The sequence below is a fragment of the Leucopleurus acutus genome (assembly GCF_964270905.1).
Source record: "Leucopleurus acutus genome assembly, chromosome: 5".
NCBI classification, from domain to species: domain Eukaryota; kingdom Metazoa; phylum Chordata; class Mammalia; order Artiodactyla; family Delphinidae; genus Leucopleurus; species Leucopleurus acutus.
This window is the reverse complement of record NC_139147.1, coordinates 68,852,017-68,874,783: the sequence shown is the minus strand read 5'-3', so window position 1 is coordinate 68,874,783 and position 22,767 is coordinate 68,852,017. Positions and strand designations below refer to the sequence as shown.

The 22,767-nt window shown below is 37.0% G+C and overlaps 1 protein-coding gene across 3 annotated transcripts in view; it reads right to left on the bottom strand.

Moving 5' to 3' along the window:
* SEC22A (SEC22 homolog A, vesicle trafficking protein) overlaps positions 1-22,767 on the bottom strand; it is a 74,459-nt gene that overhangs the window by 47,481 nt on the left and 4,211 nt on the right. For all 3 annotated transcript variants that reach the window (XR_014326237.1, XR_014326238.1, XM_082840139.1), the window contains exons 2-4: positions 20,072-20,272; positions 5,978-6,141; positions 4,624-4,818 (exon numbers count right to left, since the gene is read on the bottom strand). Coding sequence is in view for 1 of the 3 variants with exons in the window: in XM_082840139.1 (XP_082696265.1) it covers positions 4,624-4,818; positions 5,978-6,141; positions 20,072-20,253 (541 nt within the window). In the remaining 2 variants the exon portion in view is untranslated. The remainder of the gene's footprint in view (positions 1-4,623; positions 4,819-5,977; positions 6,142-20,071; positions 20,273-22,767) is intronic.

Below are 22,767 nucleotides of genomic sequence, written 5' to 3'. Positions count from 1 at the left end.
TCTGGCTTTCTTCATTTGTTCCTGTGGAATCAAATTACTGTATGGAGTCATTTCTTTAACCCAATGCAGCTTTGCTACCATCCACCTCCCTTGTACTGTTTTTAGAAAATGTATTATATTTCTATATGTCATAGGCACGAAAATACACTATATACATTGCTATTTCAATTTTCATTGGAATATAGTTGCTTTACAACGTTGTCTTAGTTTCTTGCTGTACAGAAAAGTGAATCAGTCATATGTATACATATATCCACTCTTTTTTAAGACTTCCTTCCCATTTAGGTCACCACAGAGCATTCAGTAGAGTTCCCTATGCTAAACAGTAGGTTCTCATTAGTTATCTATTTTATACATAGTCGTGTATATATGTCAGTCCCAATCTCCCAATTCATCCCACCCCCCTTCCCCCCTTGGTAACCGTAAGTTTGTTCTCTACATCTGTGACTCTATTTCTGTTTTGCAAATAAGTTCGTTGCTACCATTTTTCTACATTCCACACATAAGCGGTATTATACGATATTTGTTTTTCTCTTTCAGACTTACTTCACTCTGTATGACAATCTCTAGGTCCATCCATGTCTCTGCAAATGGCATTATTTTGTTCCTTTTTGTGGCTGAATAATATTCCACCACATCTTCTTTATCCATTCCTCTGTCGATGGACATTTAGGCTGCTTCCATGTCCTGGCTATTGTAAACAGCGCTGCAATGAACATCGGGGTGCATGCATCCTTTCAAATTATGGTTTTCTCTGGATATATGCCCAGGAGTGGGATTGCTGGGTCATATGATAGCCCTATTTTTAGTTTTTTAAGGAACCTCCATACTGTTCTCCATAGTGGCTGTACCAATTTACAATCCCACCAACAGTGTAGGAGGGTTCCCTTTTCTCCACACCCTTTCCAGCATTTATTGTTCGTAGAATTTTTGATGAGGGCCATTCTGACTGGTGCGAGACGATATCTCATTGTAGTTTTGATTTGCATTTCTCTAATAATTAGTGATGCTGAGCATCTTTTTGTTTGTTGACCATCTGTATGTCTTCTTTGGAGAAATGTCTATTTAGATATTCTGCCCATTTTTTGATTGGTTGGGTTGGTTTCTTTTATAATGAGGTGCATGAGCTGTTTGTATATTTTGGAGATTAATCCCTTGTCACTTGCTTTGTTTGCAAATATTTTCTCCCATTCTGAGGGTTGTCTTTTCGTCTTGTTTATGGTTTCCTTTGCTGTGCAAAAGCTTTAATTAGGTCTTATTTGTTTATTTTTGTTTTTATTTTCATTACTCTAGGTGGCAGATCGAAAAAGATCTTGCTGCGACTTATGTCAGAGAGCGTTCTGCTTATATTTTCCTCTAAGAGTTTTTTATAGTATCTGGCCTTACATTTAGGTCTTTAATCCCTTTTGAGTTTATTTTTGTGTATGGTGTTAGGGAGTGTTCTAATTTTATTCTTTTACATTGTAGTTTTCCAGTTTTCCCAGCACCAATTACTGAAGAGGCTGTCTTTTCTCCATTGTATATTCTTGCCTCCTATGTCATAGATTTGGTGGCTACAGATGCACAGGTTTATCTCTGAACTTTCTATCCTGTTCCATTGATCTATATGTCTGTTTTTGTGCCAGTACCATACTGTTTTGATTACTATAGCTTTGTAGTATAGTCTGAAGTCAGGGAGCCTGATTCCTCCAGCTCTGTTCTTCTTTCTCACGATTGCTTTAGCTATTCAGGGTCTTTTGTGCTTCCATACAAATTGTAAAATTTTTTGTTCTAATTCTGTGAAAAATGCAATTGGTAATTTGATAGAAATTGCATTGAATCTGTAGATTGCTGTGGGTAGTACAGTCATGTTCACAATATCGATTCTTCCAATCCAAGAACATGTTATATCTCTCCATCTGTTTGTGTCATCTTTGATTTCTTTCATCAGTATCTTATAGCTTTCTGAGTACAAGTCTTTTGCCTCCTTAGGTATTTGCCTCCTTAGGTATTCCTAGGTATTTTATTCTTTTCAATGTGATGGTAAATGGGACTGTTTCCTTAATCTCTTTTGATCTTTCATTGTTAGTGTATAGGAATGCAAGAGATTTCTGTTTATTAATTTTGTATCCTGCAACTTTACCAAATTCATTGATGAGCTCTAGCAGTTTTCTATTAGCATTATTAGGATTTTCTATGTATAGTATCATGTCATCTGCAAACAGTGACAGTTTTACTTCTTCTTTTCTGATTTTGATTCCTTTTATCTTCTTCTTCTCTGATAGCCATGGCCAGGGCTTCCAAAACTATGTTGAATAAAAGTGGTGAGTGGATATCCTTGTCTTGTTCCTGATCTTAGAGGAAATGCTTTCAGCTTTTCACCACTGAGTATGATGTTAGCTGTAGGTCTCTTGAATGTGGCCTTTATTATGTTTAGGTAGGTTCCCTCTAAGCCCACTTCCTGGAGAGTTTTTATCATAAGTGAGTGTTGAACTTTGTCCAAAGCTTTTTCTGAATCTATTGAGATGATATATATACACTGTTTTATATGATTGCTTTTTAAATCACTTAGCAGAAGGAAGAAAATGCATTCTTCCTTTCTTTTATAATTACCTTTACCATTGCTCTTTTTTTTTTTTTTTTTTTTTGGTATGGATTCAAATTATTGTCTAGGTCTGGCTTTCAAATATGAAGAACTACTGTCAGTATTTTTTTAAGGTGAGTCTGCCAGCAACAAATTCTCTCATCTTCTGCTTATCTGCAAATATCTTTATTTTACCTTCGTTTTTGAAAGATAGCTTTGCTGAATACAAGATTCTTGGTTGAGGTTTTTTTTCTTCCTTTGAGTATTTTGAACATGTTATCCCACCGCCTTCTTGTCTCCATTGTTTCTGTTGAGAAGCCAGTTGTTAATTTTGTTGTGGTAAACCTTGTAAATGATAAGCTGTTTTTCTCTTGCTGCTTTAAAGATTTTCTCCTTGTCTTTGTCTTTCAGGATTTTTAGTATGATTCATCTATTTGTGGATCTCTTGCATGTATCCTATTTGGAATTCTTTGAGCTTCCTGGAATAGATTAACATTTTTTGAGTAAATGGAAACTTTTCAGCCATTATTTCTTCAAATACTTTTTCTGCTCCCCTCTCTTCTTCTTTCCTTCTGGTTCTCCCATCAGGCATATGTTAGTGTGTTTAATAGTGCCCCATATTCTTCTGAAGTTCTATTCATTTTTCTTCATCTTTCTCTCTGCTCTTTGACTTGGATAATCTCTCTCAATCTATCTTCAAGTTTACTAACTCTTTCTTCTGCTGGTTCAAATCTACTGTTGAGCCCAACTAGTTAATTTTTTATTTCAGTTGTATTTTTCAATTCCAGAATTTCAATTTCAATTCCAGAATCTGGTTCTTTTCCTTTATAATTTCTATCTTTTATTAATACTGCCTATTTAATGTGACATCACCATCATACCTTCCTTACTTCTTTAATCATGGTTTTCTTTACTTCTTTGAAGAAAATTATAATGGCTACTTTGAACTCTTTGTCTGTTAAATCTGACATCAGATCACTCTCCCAGCCAGTTTCTATTGCCTGCCTTCCCCACCATACCCCGTCCCCAGTGTATGAATTATACTTTCCTTTTCTTCTGCGTGTCTTGTAATTTTTTTTTAATTGAAAACTGGACATTTTAGATAACATATTTTAACAACTCTAAGTACTGATCCACCTCCTCTCCCCCAGGGTTTGTTACTGCTATTTGCTTGTTTACTTGTTTCCTGACTAGCTGGATCATTTTAGTGAAATCTGCTTCCCCTTTTCTCCCATAATTTGTATTAATCAAACCAAATATGAAGTGTTCTGTTCAGCCTTAAATGCCACTTTTAAAGAATACCAACAAACAAAAGCATATAAAGAGGAATCTTCCAGGATGAGGAGGGTTTCAAATTACCAAAGGCTAAGGAAACTGGGGATATTTTATATGAAGTCAATCAGACTAAAAGGATAGAAAGGACACAGAGTTGCTGACATCAAAGTTCTGGTACAGCTGAAGTCAGGGAGGGATAAGTCACAGAACTTAGACAAGTGTTAGCATTATAGGGAACAGATTTTAGCTCAAAATACATGAAAGAATTTTTAAAATAAGCAATTCAACAACGGCATATGCTACCTTATAAAATAACAAGGGTTTCCACTTTTAAGCAGAAGTTTTCAACATGTTCCAACTGTTGAGAACTGTATTCCTTGTTTGGGAGGGGATGTCTGAGTAGATGATCACATGTGCTGTGACAGTCAAGAACCCTAACCTTGAATGTAGTCATTTTTACATAATGCAAAGCACTTTACATGCCTATAGGTATATATTACAAACAAATTACTCTTTTCTAGAAGAATGTGTACCAAGAAATCTTCTTGAATGTCTCCCTAGCAAAGAGTTCCTTTGAGATTGCTGTTGAAAAGCAATTGAGATTGCTGATTAGTCACATATCTGAGAGATGACTATATAAAACACTGGGAGAAATGATTACTTTGAACTTCTACATTCTCTCATGTACTTACTTTAAAGTTTTAGACTAAATTAATTCATTTTTAAGAGTTCCTCGGTTCTTAGAAAATATTTTTTAAATGAAGTAATTGAGATCCAGAACTCACCAGAAGAAATCTTACCAGCACCTTTATAGTCAACAGAAAATGCAGATGTGACTCCATTGGCTGACCCCAGTTCACCCATGGAAATTTGATAAGGGGGCCTCAGCTTGATTTCCATCTGCATGTCAGACAGATTTATCTTTGTTGAAAGAGACCTGGGATTATTATATCGCTGCTTGGTCCTCTGAATGAAGTTATCTATGTAAAATAAAAAATAAATTTCCTTGCAGTCATTTGTTAATTAAATCATTTGAAAATGTGATGTTTATGGACAGTAAATTTTGCGATAAACGGTTTAATTTGCTATCCCAAACTGTTCAATCTGTCATGAATGTCCTAATATTATTTGTGTTTATGGTTAATATATAATGGCATCATCAGTTTTTCTCACTAGAAATTATACTCTAGAAATTAATAATTATAAATATACTAAGGATTTAATATTACATGACTGTGAGAAATTTCTACTATTATATCCACTTCAAGGAACTACTTTGAGCTTCTACAAGAAAACCAAAAACAGCTCCCTTTAAACTTAAACCAAAGTCTTCATTTTTATAGGGATTCAGATCTCATAAAATATTAAGTCTGTCAGTATTTACCAGTTGTAATTACATTAAAACATACACTGTAAATTGCATGTTCATATAAATCTGTTTTCTTATTTATTGCTTACACCATTAGAACAGATGTTTTAAAGAAAAAATTTAATGAAAACAATAAAAGACATTTCCTAAATTTCTTCCAATTTTATTTTCACTGTTTACACCTTGAATTTACTTTTTTTCCCTCTTCTACATCAGGAGTCAAGCAAACTAATGTCCATAGGCCAAATCTAGCCTGCTGATTTTTTTGTGTGTGACTAAAATGTTATTAGAATATAACTATACTCATTCATTTATGTATTGCCTATGGCTGTTTTCAAGCTATAATAGCAAGGGCTGAGTAGCTGTGACAGTGACCAAATGAGCCTTAAAGCCTAAAATTGTACTATCTGGTCCTTTCCAACAAATGTTTGCCAACCTCTGTTCTACATTAAGCAGCCTAAAAGTACTATCACATAAAGACAAAACTCTGAACCTCTAGCTTATAAATTTCTCACTGAAAAATTAACCTCTGGAATTAATTCTTTGAACCAATAATCAGGATCCTCTGAACAGCTCAAACAATTTTTTTTAAGAGGCACCTAAATGAAGAGGTTGCCATAATTTATAGACCATTTGTCAAATTATTCTGTCAAAAGCAAGCTAGCAGAATTTTCTGAGTTTTCCCTCTGCCCCTCAGTATTAGATGAAAAATCATTTACGACTGAATGGAGACAGGATAATGAAAAAGAAAAAAAAAATCAGGCCCTTACCAAATTCAATGAAACAGTATGGTCTGACAGCAGTATTTGTCTTCATCATGTTATAAGTAGTAATGAACTCCTTCTGAAGCTCATCCAGGAAAGAGAAGGCCAGAACATTTGGGTAATTTTCAGTGCACAACATCATGTAGCTCACTCCCATAGAGCTAATAAAACTACAGTGTAAAAAACATTGGATTTAAAATTTCAAATTAAATCAAGGTAATTCGTTACTTCAGAAGACTGGCTCTATACACCATAAACTGCTGCTACAGAGGCAATGACAATATTAACATTTATTACATATTTCAGCAAAAAAAATTAAAGGAACCAAAATATGATACTAGTTTCAGTTGTAATTTAAAAACAGTAGACAACAAAGTGGAATGTATTCACTTTGCTGTATAGCAGAAACTAACACAACATTGTGAATCAACTATATTCCAATAAAAATTAATTTAAAAAAAAGTGAAATGTATCTAGAGAGGGACACATATTATGATTCTAACACTTCAGTTACTTATCACTTGGGGTAGAAATCAGGAAAGACTATTCAAACAGATAAGGGTAATAGCTTAACATTTCAACCCTTCAACTTAGTGGAACTTAACACTGTTTGAATCAAGAACTTTTTAGAGGTTCTGATGAAAGTTAGGGACACTCTCCCCAGAAACAACCCAGAACCTGGCACACAATTTCAAGGTCAGGTGATTACTGACCTCCTAAAGTCATCCACTGACCCCAGCATCAAATCCTCTACTCACATAATAATGAATTATGAATCATTAGGGGGAAAGAAGAGAATTTATGAGTTCATAACAACAAACAAAAGGGAAGAAAGGAAGACTAGTTCACAGCAGAATGCTGAGTGACACCTGGTAAATGTGGAGATAGTGTTAGAACTGGAAAAAGCAGCATTTTGCAACCCACAGAGCAAAAACTGGATCAAGCAAGTATAATCAATGGATGCTAAATCTAGGTGGATATTTTGGTGAGGAACAGGAAATTTTGCATGGCTTTAAAATGTCTTCCCATGGATTGTTTATTGGCTGCAAGGGAATTCTACTGTATTTATTATACAGTAGAAACTAGACAATACCTTGACCAAGTACTCTAACATCACTAATGAGGGGAAGATGGGCTTCCTGTGCCTCAGTAAGACATGTCAGCTATGTAGTATTCTGGCTAAGAATGCATAACCTGAATCTAATCATGAAGGAACATCAGAATAATCAACATTCTATTTTCTTTAAAGAGGGATGGGGTTGCTGTATTCTTTAAAAACCTCAATGTTGTAAACAAAGAAATAAAGGCTTTGGAAATGTTTCTGATCACAGGAGGCTAAAGAGACACAACTAAATGTAATACCTAACCCTAGTCTGGATCCTGTGCCAGAGAGGGGGAAAAATGCTGTAAAGGATATTCCTGGGTCAACTGACAAAAACGGAAAACAGGCAGTAGAGTAGTTTAGGTGAAAGTATGGTATCAATATTAAATTTAATAGACCTGATAACTGTACTATAGTTAAGTAAGAGAATATCCCTAATCTTAGAAAATACACTTTGAAGTAGTTAGGAATAAAGGAGCATGGTATTTGTAAGTTTCTCTCAAATGGTTCAGACAAAAATAAATCAGACAGATAGATAGGTAGACAGATGAAACAATAAAGCAAATGGGGTAAAATGTTAACAAGAGGTGAGTCTGGGAACAAGTATTATTTGTAATTTTCTTATTCGTACTACTTTTCTGAAAGTTTGAAAGTATTTCTAAATAACAAGTTAAAAATTAAAAACAAAAATGTTTAAATTAACCATCTTCTATTGAAAAAAAAACTTTCTAAAGTAAAGTATACACTCCCCTGTAACAAGCAGAGTATGGGACAAAAATTAACCCTTTTTAATTAGTCACTTAAACATTCTTTCATGGTACTATCAACATAGCTCTGGTCTAGATCAAGGGGAGCAAACAGAGCATACAGGCTGTAACTCCCACTCCCATGCCAGACACTGCTAATCTATCAAAGCAATTTTTACTGCCAAACCCTGACCATGTTGGAGTCCCCCTCTCCCCTCTTTTCTCTAATACTGTAGTAGCAGAATTTATTTATTATTTTTAATTTAACTTTTAAAATAAATATATTCATGACTCAAATTTTAAAAGAATGAAAAATGAAAGGAAATACTATACTTGAAGACTTATTCCCACCTCTGCTCAGACAGCCAGTTCTCTGTCCCTCTAGCAACTCATGTTATTAATTTTGTATGTATCCTTCCGGTGAGAGTTTATGCATATGCAAGCAAATGTACATATATCTTTCTTTCTTAAAAGACCATCCAAGGCAGCCAAATGATGTGGGGTTCGCACCTATTAATCGTCTATTATTAACGGTGTGGGATATACTACCAGTGAAATTGTGCTGATCTTATGCTTCTGGAATAACCTGGAATTCCTTTCTGAAGTTCCACTTAACACATAGTCATTTCATGCAACGTTTTTCAAACTGCAAGTTGTGACCCACCAGCGGATCATAAAATTAGTTCAGTGAATTACACACAGCATTTTCTTAAAAATGGAAATAGAATATAACAGAAAATACCAGAATGTTTATTGTTTCATAAAACTTTTGTTTATCCTATTTGTATGTTAAGTAATGGTCACAAAGTAAAATGCATCTCTTCTTATGGGTCACAGTCAAAAAAGTTTAGTCATAACATACTGTATTTTCCTACAAAATTGACAACTAAATCAAAAATCAAAAAGTATGATTTTCCCAAGTACTTTTCCCTTTCCAAAATAATCTTCCCTGCCGTTATAAAAATTCTTTGACATGTCATTAGCATTCAAATATATCTTACAATAACTTGAATTGGGATAAAACACAATTGGTGATTGGCTTCTACACACTTGGAACTTCCAAGTGGCTAGATAGGAGTTATTTCACTATCCTTCAATAAGACGACTGAAGATTTTAGACTCTATTTCTTGTTCTATAACAGGATTTTACTGTACTTCCATATTAATAAGTGAACCACAGACACCTACATGAGTTTATCCCAAATGGTTTTTCTTGCTTGAGCTCAATCTAACAGGAGAATTTTTTGTGAAATTAAAAAAAATAATAACCTATGTTTTTAAGATTGTATGTTAACGTTTTCAGAGTCTTTATTCCAAAGTCTTTATTTTCTATAAATGCATGATATTCTCTGAAAACGCTATATTCTATAATATTATGACTTTTCATAGTGAATTTACCTTTACAGTGCTGTCTTTATTTGAAATGCAAAGCCAGTTTTCCAAAAGTACATACAGCTCTGTTGATTTACCTTTGTTATCAAAAGTTCTGCTTTTTCATATCACTGGTACAAACTGAAAGACTCCTACCATCGCACTGAGGACTACTCACATGAAATAGTCTAACGTCACTAGAGGCATGCCAGTTTGTGCAGCCTTTAGCCCGTCCATCAGGTTCATTTAGCTCACTTGTTATAGACAATCTGGCTGTTATCCTTCTGCCTTGATGAGGAGGAAGAAAAGTAGTAGTAATAATAGTAGCAGTAGCAGCTACGGTTTACTGACCACTTAGTGTGAACTAGGCCCTTTGCTAAATATATTACATATTTTATCTAATTTCATTCTTACTTTATTGTAAACAAAGCACCTGTTATTTTTCTTTATGTAACTAACCCAGCTCGTACTTATATATTTGTATGTTTGTTGTAATGTCTCTCACTAATATCTATGCTCCATGAGAGCAGGGATGATTTCTTTATGGTTCACCACTGTATTCTTAGCATCTAGAATATTATGTCTAGTACACAATAAGTGCTCAGTAAATTAGTAAATAAATGAGTGCATAGATGGCATCATTATACCTAATTTGTTTAGTATATTGTGCACAGATAATTGCACAGCTCAGTGGTATCTACACAAAGAAGAAGGTCAATAAATACTTGACAAATGACAGAAGGGAGCAGAACTTCACCTGCTCTTCCAGGTCAGTGTTACCAGAAGGCTTCAGTTCAGATCACTGAGTCTTCAACATCCCCCTACTTAAAACACAGGGCTGTTCTCAGGGACCATGTAGAATCACTCACCTCTGCAGTGAGTACCTCCAGATGGTTATAAAGGTCTAACAAGTATGTCTGCTTTCCTTTTATCACTGTCATTAACTAATCTCACAACAACACAAAGTCTTCTTTTCTCCACCTTGAGCACAATTCTTAAATTGCCATTGTTTTCTTCCTACTTTTCTCTAATTCCCTTTTTCTTTTTTATTTCCTTCCACTTCTGTGCTTTGGGACCAATGGGATTTGATCTCTATATCTACTGCCTTTCTTCTGGCCAAGGAATTTATCCAACCTCATTACATCTTTGGTTCCTCTCCACAGCACACACACTAGGAACTTCTTTGGGGCCTTCCACGATCAAGTGTGTCTTGAACAGGTAAGGCTGGTGGAAGTTCAAACTCTAGGTAGAAGGATTTACCCCTTTCAATCACTTTGTTTAAAAGCTAATTTTATCATGTATCCAAGCAGGCCAGACCTCAAGCGATTCCTAAAGTCCAACAAAATGAATAAGTGGTTTTAGACATTAAACTTTTCCTGGTATCTAATTTTATTTATGAAATGTCAAAAAAATTTTAGACATCACCAATTAAACACCGACATTATTAGGACTTGCTGTACCAAACTAAATAATAAGTGAAAACGATGATTTTCCCCACAGCAAATAATAGAGCACCTAGCATATGTCCAGCATTCTACTCTATAGGCTTTGATGTCAAAGACCAAGTCCCTGCCTGCCAGGTGCCTGCAATTAGGTACTGGGAATACACTTAAAACGATATACAAAACAAGATTAGAGAAACAACACTGAATTTTTTAGCATGCCAAATGACAAAGTATATAGCAAACTATTTATAAATTGAAACAGCAATAATATTTGTATTACATATAGTTTTCATACTGCTATTGTATCATTGCACACAGGAAATCTGCTTATCCTTTGTAGTCATATTTACCCAGTAAATAGCTTCCCTGGGTGAAGAAAAGTTCTCCAGTAGGACATGAAATCTCTAATCTACTCTTAAAATTGCTAAGCATAAGAAAAATTTTATTTTCGAAAGAGAACCTTCCATACTGAACTCCATTCCCTAAAATAAAGCGTTTACACTTTTAAATATAAAAAAGGGTTTGATGTTATGAAAGTCAGTATACCTTATGAATTTATTATCACCAAATACATCTGATGAGAAACAAGGTGAAAACAAGACTTCATCATCAGTAGGACAGTAAGGTGATAAGAACCAGAAAGAGAACTCAGTAACACTGTCTGCCATGAGCAGCATTCTACCAGGAACTTCATATTTTCTCACTTATTCCTCTCTTAGGTAGCCAACCTTCAATTACCCTCCAATGGTGAAGAGCTAAATACATTATCCCATAAATAAAAGACCCATTTTAGTCACTAACTTAAACCTCATTAATTAAGAAAATATGTATTAATATGTAATATGCCAGGTGATAGCAACTTATAACAGTAAGCTAAAGGAGAATCAGATGATTTTAAGCAGCCAAAGGTGATTACACCATCAAAACCTTGGATACAAAATTTGCCTTTGACATCCTTTTCTTTTTCTGCAGAGTTAATCTCCTGATTCACCCTTTCCCACTAACCCTAGTACCTTCACACCTTCACACACCAGAGAATAAAGATCCTGACTTTTTTCAGATAACCAATCGTAGACAGTCCCTCATTTGCCTGTTAGTTGTATTCCAGAAGTTTACTGCACCTACAGAACTGTACTGTAAGAGTAATTAGATTCCTAGACCAGTTCATAAGAGCCTATTTAACATATGTGGTGCTGAAAAGCTGTGGATTTTACCATAATTTTAAACGGTAGAAAAGTGATATGATGCTAATAATGAGACAAAACACAGGTTACATTCTCCCCCCAAGTGGTCTGGTAGCTACTGGTGGGTTGCATTCCTGTCACACCCCCTCCCCACCAAACACCTTGTCTTCAATGAGACAATGCTATCTCATCAATTTTAGACTTCACATATACTCTGTTCCTCATCATTACTCAACCAAAAAGGGAGGGGGAGTAGTTTCACTTAATTCTCTTCCCTGGTTAATTTCGCTGTCCATAAAGTGAAAAGGATTAGGAGAATTAGGAATGCACCCTGTCAAGAAAGAGGTTAAGGGTAAAAGGAGATAACTCCATCTTTTACCAGAGAATAATGTGATTGCTGAAGCAAAAAGACTATATGGGGCTTCCCTGCTGGCGCGGTGGTTAAGAATCCACCTGCCAATACAGGGGACGTGGGTTGGAGCCCTGGTCTGGGAAGATCCCACATGCTGCAGAGCAACTAAGCCCGTGAGCCACACTACTGAGCCTGCGCTCTAGAGCCCATCAGCCACAACTACTGAGCCTGCATGCCACAACTACTGAAGCCCACATGCCTAGAGCCCGTGCTCTGCAACAAGAAAAGCCACCGCAATGAGAAGCCCACGCACCGCAACGGAGAGTAGCCCCCGCTCGGCGCAACTAGAGAAAGCCTGCACACAGCAACGAAGACCCAACGCAGCCATAAATAAATAAATAAATAAATAAATTTATTTTAAAAAAAAGACTGCATGTCAGATATACCATTTATTAGCTTTGTGACTTTGAACAAGTTTCTTTACATCCCTAAGTCTCAGTTCCCTCTTCTGAAAATAGGGTTGGTAGTACTATAATGGCTATCTGCCCAGCGTCCCTTCTCCCCTTCCTTTTGGAGAACTATTTCCAGCCCCACCACCTACTCTATACGGCTTTGATAAAGCTGCCCATCAAACGGGTGGGCATGTAATCCAGGCCAGGCCAACTAAGAGTACCTTAGCCCTCCAACCACAATGTTAGTCCAGAAATGGGCCATCACACAGCAAGGCCAATTGAAGTCCTTTTCTTGAAACATGGAGGCAGTGGGGTTGCCAGCTGGAATGAAGTAAGCCTGGAGCTACCTGTGCAGTGTTTTCCAATATGTGCAGAATATCTGTCTGCAAAAGGAAAGACTGGAGAAATGAGACAAAGATTCCTGATAACATCTGATTCCCTGGCTCCAGCCAACTAGGTAACTGGCTTATCCTTCACAATACCCTTTTTTTGCTTAAGCTCGTGTGAGTTGTGTTTTTGCCCTTGGCAATGGGGAAAAGTTCTATTTAAAAGCCATTCACAGAGCTGTTGCAAAATTTAATGAAAAGTAACTAAATTGCCTGGCAATTGCAGGTACTTAATAACTGGGTCCTTGTTGAAGCTGTTACTCCGGTAATCAGAAAATACCACCAAAGAGTGAAAGGAAAGCCAGAAACAAAAACCAAAAGGCAGGTAAGTCTAAAACAGCATTCCTGGCTGCAGGTAGCAGTCTGAAGACAAATATGAAGAAAGCAACTCCTCAGGTAAGGAGAGAACCTATGAAGTTCACAGCCATTATCAGACTTCAAATGAATTTACTGTGAAAGAACTAAGGAATTTCACTTCTTGCACTAAAACTCTCAACAGAGTATGACTGACCTCCCAAAGTGTTTGTCTTTTCATAAGATCAGTGTCTCAACGTTTATCAAAATGTACAACTATGATTTTTAAGCACCTAAAACGAATCTCAAAGTTTTAAGGTCTCATAAGACACAACTTAATTTTCATATGGTTCATAATTATTGCTTCAGTCACTGTTGTTTCCTAAGTAGTAACATAAGTTTATCTATTCAACATTTATTACAATTTAAGTATCCTTCAACTAATAAAACAGATGAATTCCTTAAAATTTTATACAAAGAATTATAATATCACTATGTAATGTGAAAAGAAATCACAAACCTGGATTACCCACCCACCCCCACCCCCACTCCCAATCAATGAGTCAAGTTGAAGAATATTGGAGGAAATGAAGACTTAACTTTAACTCCATTGCACTCAGAATCCTGCCATACCCCACAAACAACCATCCCTCATGTAACAGCTACTATGATATATGCAAGGCATTGTGCCAGCACAAGCCAGGCTCCACAGAATGTGCTCCATTAGCTGAACTGAATTAGTCAGCTACTACAATCTGATGAAATTCATCTTTTTCCCAATACATAGGGGTAGAAAATTAAAGGAATTTTCACAATTTTAAATGTTACCTATTTCTTTTCCTTAAAACTTTGGACTTCCTTTACCTATTCAACTAGAATCTAATGTGAGGTACTATCTGATTTAGCACATAATTAGACACTTAGCTTTGCTCCTCAGAGGTATTCTGCAAAGAGCACTTACATTTCTGTAAAAATTTGAAAACCACAATGCTAAGAGATGAGGAATCAAAAATAATATAAGCCAGGGCACATCAACTATCTCAATGAGTTACAACCTAGTTGTAGAGAGTGGATATAGAAATTTTTAAAAATATTATTAAGAAAAAAATGATGAAAAAGTCAGTCAACAAGTTCTACAGGCAATCTGTGAAGGGAGTAAGATCACTAAAGAAATCATTGGGTTGGCCAAAAGGTCGATTCGGTTTTTTCCATAAGATGGCTCTAGTAGCACTTAGTTGTCTTTAACTTCATTCGAAACAATTTTGTTAGGTTGTATGTGACAGCTGTCATATCAGCATACATTTAAAAAAGGACTTATCAAAGTTGGTGAATTTTTTTTTTTTTGCGATATGCAGGCCTCTCACCGTTGTGGCCTCTCCCGTTGCAGAGCACAGGCTCCAGACGCCCAGGCCCAGCGGCCATGGCTCACGGGCCCAGCCACTCCATGGCATGTGGGATCTTCCCAGACCGGGGCATGAACCCGTGTCCCCTGCATCGGCGGGCAGACTCTCAACCACTGTGCCAAACAGGGAAGCCCAAAGTTGGTGAATTTTTGTGTAACCATTTTAATATTGAAGATGGAAGATAAAAATGCAACATTTTCAGCATATTTTGCTTTATTATTTCAAGAAGGGTAATAATGCAACCGAAATGCAAAAGAAGATTTGTGCAATGTATGGAAAAGGTGCTGTGACTGATCAAACACATCAAAAGTAGTTTGTGAAGTTTTGTGCTGGAGACTTCTCACTGGACGATGCTCCACGGTCAGGTAGACCAGTTGAAGTTGATAGCAATCAAATTGACACAATAATTGAGAACAATCAATGTTATACCAGTTGAAGTTGATAGCAATCAAATTGACACAATAATTGAGAACAATCAATGTTATACCAGTTGAAGTTGATAGCAATCAAATTGACACAATAATTGAGAACAATCAATGTTATACCATGCAGGAGGTAGCCGACAGACTCAAAATATCCAAATCAAGTGCTGAAAAGCATTTGCACCAGCTTGGTTATGTTCATCCCTTTGATGTTTGGGTTCCACAACAGTTAAGTGAAAAAACTTTCTTGACTGTATTTCTGCATACAATTCTCTTCTTAAACATAATGAAAACGTTCTGTTTTGAAAACAAATTGTGATGGGTGATGAAAAGTGGATACTGTACAATAATGTGGAATGGAACAGATCGTAGGGCAAGCGAAATGAACTGCCACCAACCACACCAAAGGCCAGTCTTCATCCAAAGAAGGTGATGTTGTACATATATGGTGGGATTGGAAGGGAGTCCTCTATCACGAGCTCTTTCTGGAAAACCAAACTATTAATTCCAACAAGTACTGCTCCCAGTTAGACCAACGGTAAGCAGCACTCCACAAAAAGCGTCCAGAATTAGTCAACAGAAAATGCATAACCTTCCATCAGGATAATGCAAGGCTGCATGTTTCTTTGATGACCAGGCAAAAACTGTTATGGCTTGGCTGGGAAGTTCTGATTCATCCGCCGTAGTCACCAGACGTTGCATCTTCGGATTTCCATTTATTTAGGTCTTTACAAAATTCCCTTAATGGAAAAAATTTCAATTCGCTGGAAGGCTGTAAAAGGCACCTGGAACAGTTCTTTGCTCAAAAAGATAAAAAGTTTTGTGAAGATGGAATTATAAAGTTGCCTAAAAAATGGCAGAAGGTAGTGGAACAAAAGGGTGAATACGTTGTTCAATAAAGTTCTTGGTGAAAATGAGTCTTTTATTTTTCCTTAAAAAACTGAAGGCACTTTTTGGCCAACCCAATAAATAGTAGTAATGAGGCAGAAGGTGATTCAAAAGACACAAGCTATAAGCTGGGCTTTGAAAGAAAGAAGCATTTAAAAACATGGCTGAGAAAGCAGACTGGTGCCAGCTTCATGCTGTGCTACAACTACTGCAGATCTGTGAGTTTTATCTGGCAAACTCATGGTGGTTAAAAAAAAGAGGTGTCCTATGAGAATTTTAAATGTCAGGTAACACATAAATTCCCAATTTTATATATTTCAGGCTAAATTCATTGTCATATAGCATAAACACCTCAATAACCTAGAAACCAACTAACAAGCCTTCCAATCAATAATAGAAAATATATGAATCCAGGTTCTTGTCAGGAACTAGAACTGAAAATTCTGTTATTCAATCCTTTTTTAAAACTTGTCTACAGGGCTTCCCTGGTGGCACAGTGGTTGAGAGTCCGCCTGCCGATGCAGGGGACGCGGGTTCGTGCCCTGGTCCGGGAGGATCCCACATGCCGTGGAGCGGCTGGGCCCGTGAGCCATGACCGCTGAGCCTGTGCGTCCGGAGTCTGTGCTCTGCGGCAGGAGAGGCCACAGCAGTGAGAGGCCTGCGTATCACAAAAAAAAAAAAAAAAAAAAAAAAAAACAAAACACTTGTCTACAAAAATACACAAAGAGGCTTTTCTATGTGTGGTTCTGGGGGCCATGTAATCTATTTAATCCTTTAGACATTTCTAAATTGTATTGTTAAATCAGGCTGATTAGACCTCTGCTGACTCACCGCACTCCTAAACTCACTAATAAATTGCATTTTGCATCATGCTATTTGTTTACACTAAGGAATATTATAAGAAAAATCATAAAAAGCTCATTGTTACGGTTCCTGGAAGAATGCTATCCAAATTCTGTCTCTCTTTATGTATATCAGGTTTCAATAACATGAAAAGCAACATTTTTATCCAATGGATACTGTGAATCCTATAAATGATCTATTATCCCCCTTTGTTTTGGCCCCAAGGAAGTTCAGAAGAATGTTTGTAGCCCTTTTCTAAAAAATGAACAAACTACATAGTTTGCATCTCCAGAAAAAAATGTTATTTCAGTTTATTATTCTATGTTTATTTTTTCGCTCATATGATTCTCTTACCTGTACTCTTGAATTTTTTTTTTAATTGCCTCACATCCTTTGTGGAATAACATGGGGTGCAAATAAATAATACAAAATCTAGAATTCACAACAATTAAACAGCATTGGGCACTGGAGGGGTGTTAACATTTTACTACATTCTACTCTACTTTTAAGACAATAGGTAGAGGAACAAAAAACATTTGCAAAGAAGTTTTTTGTTTTTTTTTTAAAGTCCAGGATATCTGCCAGAATTAATACACATTCAAGCCAATCTTCTGTAATGCTGGTATCTGTCTACAACACTATACAATAACTGAAACTCAGAACACTACACCCAGAGCACTAAAAGAGCCTATTAAATATTAGAATGCTTCAGGCTTTTTCTTCAAAAAATAGAAGTACACTAAGACATCGTTTTAGACATATTTTAACTACCATGACCACCACCATATTTTCTAGTTAAAACTCTCAGAAAACCCAATTAAAGATAATACCTCATTATCCCAGGTAATCCAAGTAAATATGGACCTTCTCTAAGGTTCTATTCTGGGCCTCTCTGAAACTCAGTGGGCATTTCTACCCTCACAGTTTCAACTTCTATGTGAATGATTCCAAAATCTCTATCCCACCTCAACTGGACACCTTGTCATAACCTCAATTAAAATGCTCAAAATGGAGCTTCACTGTCTTCCTCTTCTCCCTCACCCCATAGCAACCTTTTCCAAAGATCTCATTCTGTCCAATTCCAATTCCAAGTCATCTCCGTCCCTTCCTTCTCTTCATCTCTGGTATTCTATCTTATCAGGCTCAACCGTTTCTTCTTCTGAAGTGTCTTTCTGGTTGGCATTTTCTTTTTCATTTGCACTTGTATGTTACCAGTTCAGGCCCTAATTATAAGTTGAGACGCCTCTCCTCTCCTCAGACTTTCCATTTCACCCTCTATTTCACTGTCTCAGCATTGTTTTTTATCAAGTCATTTCCCTCAATCCTGCAGTAGGAGTTTCCTATAACCTATTACATCATCAAAGTGACATCCCTCAACCTGAACTTGCAGGGAAATCCAGGATCTGGCCCCACGCTAAGTATCTCACATTTCCCATAACTATCCCTAAATCACCATTCACTACACCAGGCCGAGCAGGTTAATGCACCTACCATGCTAAGTCACAGTCTTTACTTTTTCTGCCTCCTCTCTACACCTGGAATTGCCCTCCTCTCTGCCTTAGCCAAATCTTACTAAGTCTCCAGGACATGGCTCATGTCTCATCTCAGTAACGAAGCCCTCTCCTTATTATATCACATATGGACTTTGTTCTTATCTGATTTCCCACTGTATACACAATCAGTATTAAATTGCTCGAGTTAATTGTTCTCTAATTGCTTCATGTGTATGCTCTCCCACTTGGTATCATCTATTCCCATGGTTTTAATTATAAACTGTAAGCTAACTTCCAAATCTAAATCTCCACACTTGTCCTTCTCTTCACTAAACTTAAGACTTATACATCCAACTGCCTACCTGAAGTCCCGTTCGGATGTTTAAAGGACATCTCAGACTTAACAGTCCAAACAGAACTCTTGATTTTTACCACTGAAACACATATCCTCCAGTCTTGCTCATTTCAGTCCCATTATCCAAGTAATTATGGACATTGTTTAGGCCAAAAATCTAGAGGTAACTCTGATTATTCTCTTTCCCTCACATTCCACTTCAACCCATTAGGAAGATTTGTTGGTACTGCTCCCAAAATACAGCCCAAATCCAACCCCTTCTCATCCTTATCACTCTTTTTTTTTTTTTTTTTTCAGTACGCGGGCCTCTTACTGTTGTGGCCTCTCCCATTGCGGAGCGCAGGCTCAGAGGCTATGGCTCACGGGCCCAGCCGCTCGGCGGCATGTGGGATCTTCCCGGACCGGGCACGAACCCGTGTCCCCTGTATCGGCAGGCAGACTCAACCACTGAGCCACCAGGGAAGCCCCCTTATCACTCTTATTCAAGTTATAAGCATCACCTCTACCTGAACTTCTCTAAGAGTCTCCCAAATGACCTCTCTGCTTCCTCTCTTAGAGCCCCTTCTTCATATAGCAGCCAGGATGATCTACTCAAAGCCAAAATTAGATTTACGTAACTCTCCAGCTTAAAACTCTCCAATGGCTTCCTATTAAACTCAATCCAAACTCCTTATCATAGCCTAGAAGGCCCTACGTAACCTGTCCCATTCCTACCTTTCTAACCTCACCTTCCACCACTCTATTAAGTGTCTGTATTGCTTCATTGTCTTGGTTTTCCTTCCATCCCTTGATCTGTAGTGAAGGCTTTCTGCACTGGCTATCAGCTCTGCCTTGATCTTCATCCACTGCATTCTTAAGACTGCCGTCTCTCACATCTTTTAGGTCTCTGTTCAAATGTAACCCTCTCAGAGAGGCCCTTGACCCCCATGAAGCCACTATTCCATTGCCCAGTTTTACTTTCTTTACATACAATAAATAGTGATGAGCACTATCCCCTCTCACTAGGAGGTAAACTTCTTAAGTTCATTGAGGGCAGATATCAGGTATGACTTTTTATATTTCCCATGACAGTTTTCCTGGGCATGTAAGAACACCAATAAATATCTAATGATCAATTATAAGATACAATATCTGTAATCTGCAAAACTATAAAATTTTCTAAAGCCAGACACAAACACAGAGAAACTATAAGAAGGGTGATTACGTGATGAATACTATTTAGTATAAGTTCAGAACCACATGATTCTTGACTTGAAAAGTTATCCTAAACTAATCAAACACTAATTTCTATTTAGACCACTTAAATTTCATTAAAATGACAACCACTAAGCAAATGATTCTAATGGAGCAAACCAATGTCTTACTTAATGTTATAATGTCCAGTTTTCAGTGTACATCTATCAGGAAGCTGAGCCAGTTTTCTCGAGAGCATTTTAAAATACTTTCTGCACTCCTGCATGCCTGTGCCTTGTTCATAGTCAGTAGAAGCAGAAAGTGGCAGTCCATCTCTGACACGAATGACTGAGGCAGATAAAATCATAGACATTTCAAGTGACAGAGAAGACCTGAAACAAAATGAACAATTTGGGTTAGGTAAGAAATTAAAGCCAAAGCTGATAAACACAGTGCAAAAATGTGCAACTCACTAATAATCAAAGACATATTAATTAAAGCAATGATATATCATACTTTCCTTCACAAATTAGCTGTTAAAAAAATACTTCTTTCTGGTATTTCCATAAGTATATGTGGAAGTACATAATGGAATAAAAACCATTCTCAAAACAATTTGTTGATATTCAACAAGCGTTTAAAAATATTTATGCCCTTTGACCACAATAAATTTTTTTTTTTTTTTTTTTTTTGCAGTATGCGGGTCTCTCACTGTTGTGGCCTCTCCCGTTGCGGAGCACAGGCTCCGGACGCACAGGCTCAGCGGCCATGGCTCATGGGCCCAGCCACTCCGCGGCATGTGGGATCTTCCCGGACCGGGGCACGAATCCGCGTCCCCTGCATCAGCAGGCGGACTCTCAACCACTGCGCCACCAGGGAAGCCCTGGCCACAATAAATTTATATACATAACCCTATCTTAAAGAAAATAATAAGAATTAGAGAAGATTTTAAACAGAAAGACATTCTTCTTATAGAAATAACTGAAAACAACCTAAAAGTTCAACAATAGGGGGATGGTGAAACAAATTATGGTACACCGCTATGATGGAATATGATGCAACAAAAAGTTATGCTTGTTAAAAATAATTTAGTAATGTGGTAAAATGCTTATATGTTAGGTAGGAAAAAAGCAGGATCAAAACTGCATATGCTGTTTTCCATAAAGACACAGAGGAGGAAGAAGGGAGGGATAAATAGAGAAATAGATATTGGAAGGAAACATGACAAAATTAGAATGCTTATCTCCAGAAAATAGTATTATGGGTTATTGTTATCATTTTATAATTTCCTAAATTTCTGTAATGTTCCACAGTGAGCACATATTACTTTTCACAATGAGCACATATTACTTTTATAATCAGAACAAATGTTTTTATTTAAAATAAATTTTAAAGCTAAAGGAATACTACTTTTTTTTTTTTTGGCCATGCCTTGAGGCACACAGGATCTTCCCCCACCAGGGATCAAAACCGTGCCCCCTGGGACTTCCCTGGTGGCGCAGTGGTTGAGAGTCCGCCTGCCGATGTAGGGGATGCGGGTTCGTGCCCCGGTTCGGGAGGATCCCACATGCCGCGGAGCGGCTGGGCCCGTGAGCCATGGCCACTGAGCCTGCGCGTCCAGAGCCTGTGCTCCGCAGTGGGAGAGGCCACAGCAGTGAGAGGCCCGCATACCGCAAACAAACAAACAAACAAACAAAAAACCGTGCCCCCTGCATTGGGAGCACAGTGTCTTAACCACTGGACCGCTAGGGAAGTCCTAAAGGAATACTACTTTTAATGTTGTTCTCAATCTTTTTATCAGGAAGCAAATCATAATTACCTTTTTTATTATATCCTAATCATGCTTTACAAAAATAGATAAAAGGACTGCATAGACCTATGCAGTTCTGAAAGAAATCAGGTAAATAGTCAGACTTTGATAAAATACACACACAGACATACACACAGTGGTCCCCTGTGTAAAAACCATTGGAATTTTGATTAGAAATGCAGATTTCTGGGTCCACCCTCCCCCCCCAAAATTCTGATCCATTGACTATGGGGTGGGCCTTGAGAATTTTGCATTTTCAGCAAATTCCCTAAGTAATTACTATGCTTATTATCTAAGGATCATACTTTGATAAACACTGAATTAAAACATGTTCACAGTCTGAAATTAAGTGATAACTCTTTCCTGCCAGGCAGGAAAGAGCACAATGCCACTAAATACTTCTCCTTCACTAACAGGAGGCACAACTGGTAAAAAACTGAAAAATCTGGTAACAATTTCATAGGCTTTCAAGATATTGTATCTCAGAGACTAAATTAATCCTTACCTGCCCAGCTCAGCTAGGTCAATATTATCTCACTCCAAAAATGAAAAACTTAGTAATATATCAAAAAAATGACTAAGAAAATCAACTGCTACCAATTTTGGAAACCAGTGGTCCCTAGCTTTTGTTGCTATGTCAAGTTAAAATCTGAGTGCCCATTCATGATGGTAACTGACTGACGTTAAAATCAATCCAAATAATAAAGCTAATGCTTTAAATTTACTTCCCCCTTTTCCTCTGAGGAAAAGCTAGGTATTAATATGTCAATACCCTTTAATATTTTTCTCCTCCATTTATTTAAAAGGAAAAAAACCCAGCAGGAATTAAATTAGCCTTTACCATAATGGAACCTTCGAACGAAAGTTCCAACGTGACATATCCAAATCATTTTTTTTCCTATTCAACCAGTTTCTTTTTTCTTCTAAAAGCAGTAGCAAAAGAAAGCAGAGATCCCTCAAGGGATAAGGTCTATACTATGAATCTCTTTTAAAAATTGTTATCACACTTCTTTATTTATTAAACCACAACTGAACATTTAGCCTAAGTGTAACAAATTAGGAAAATGTCTTAATTCA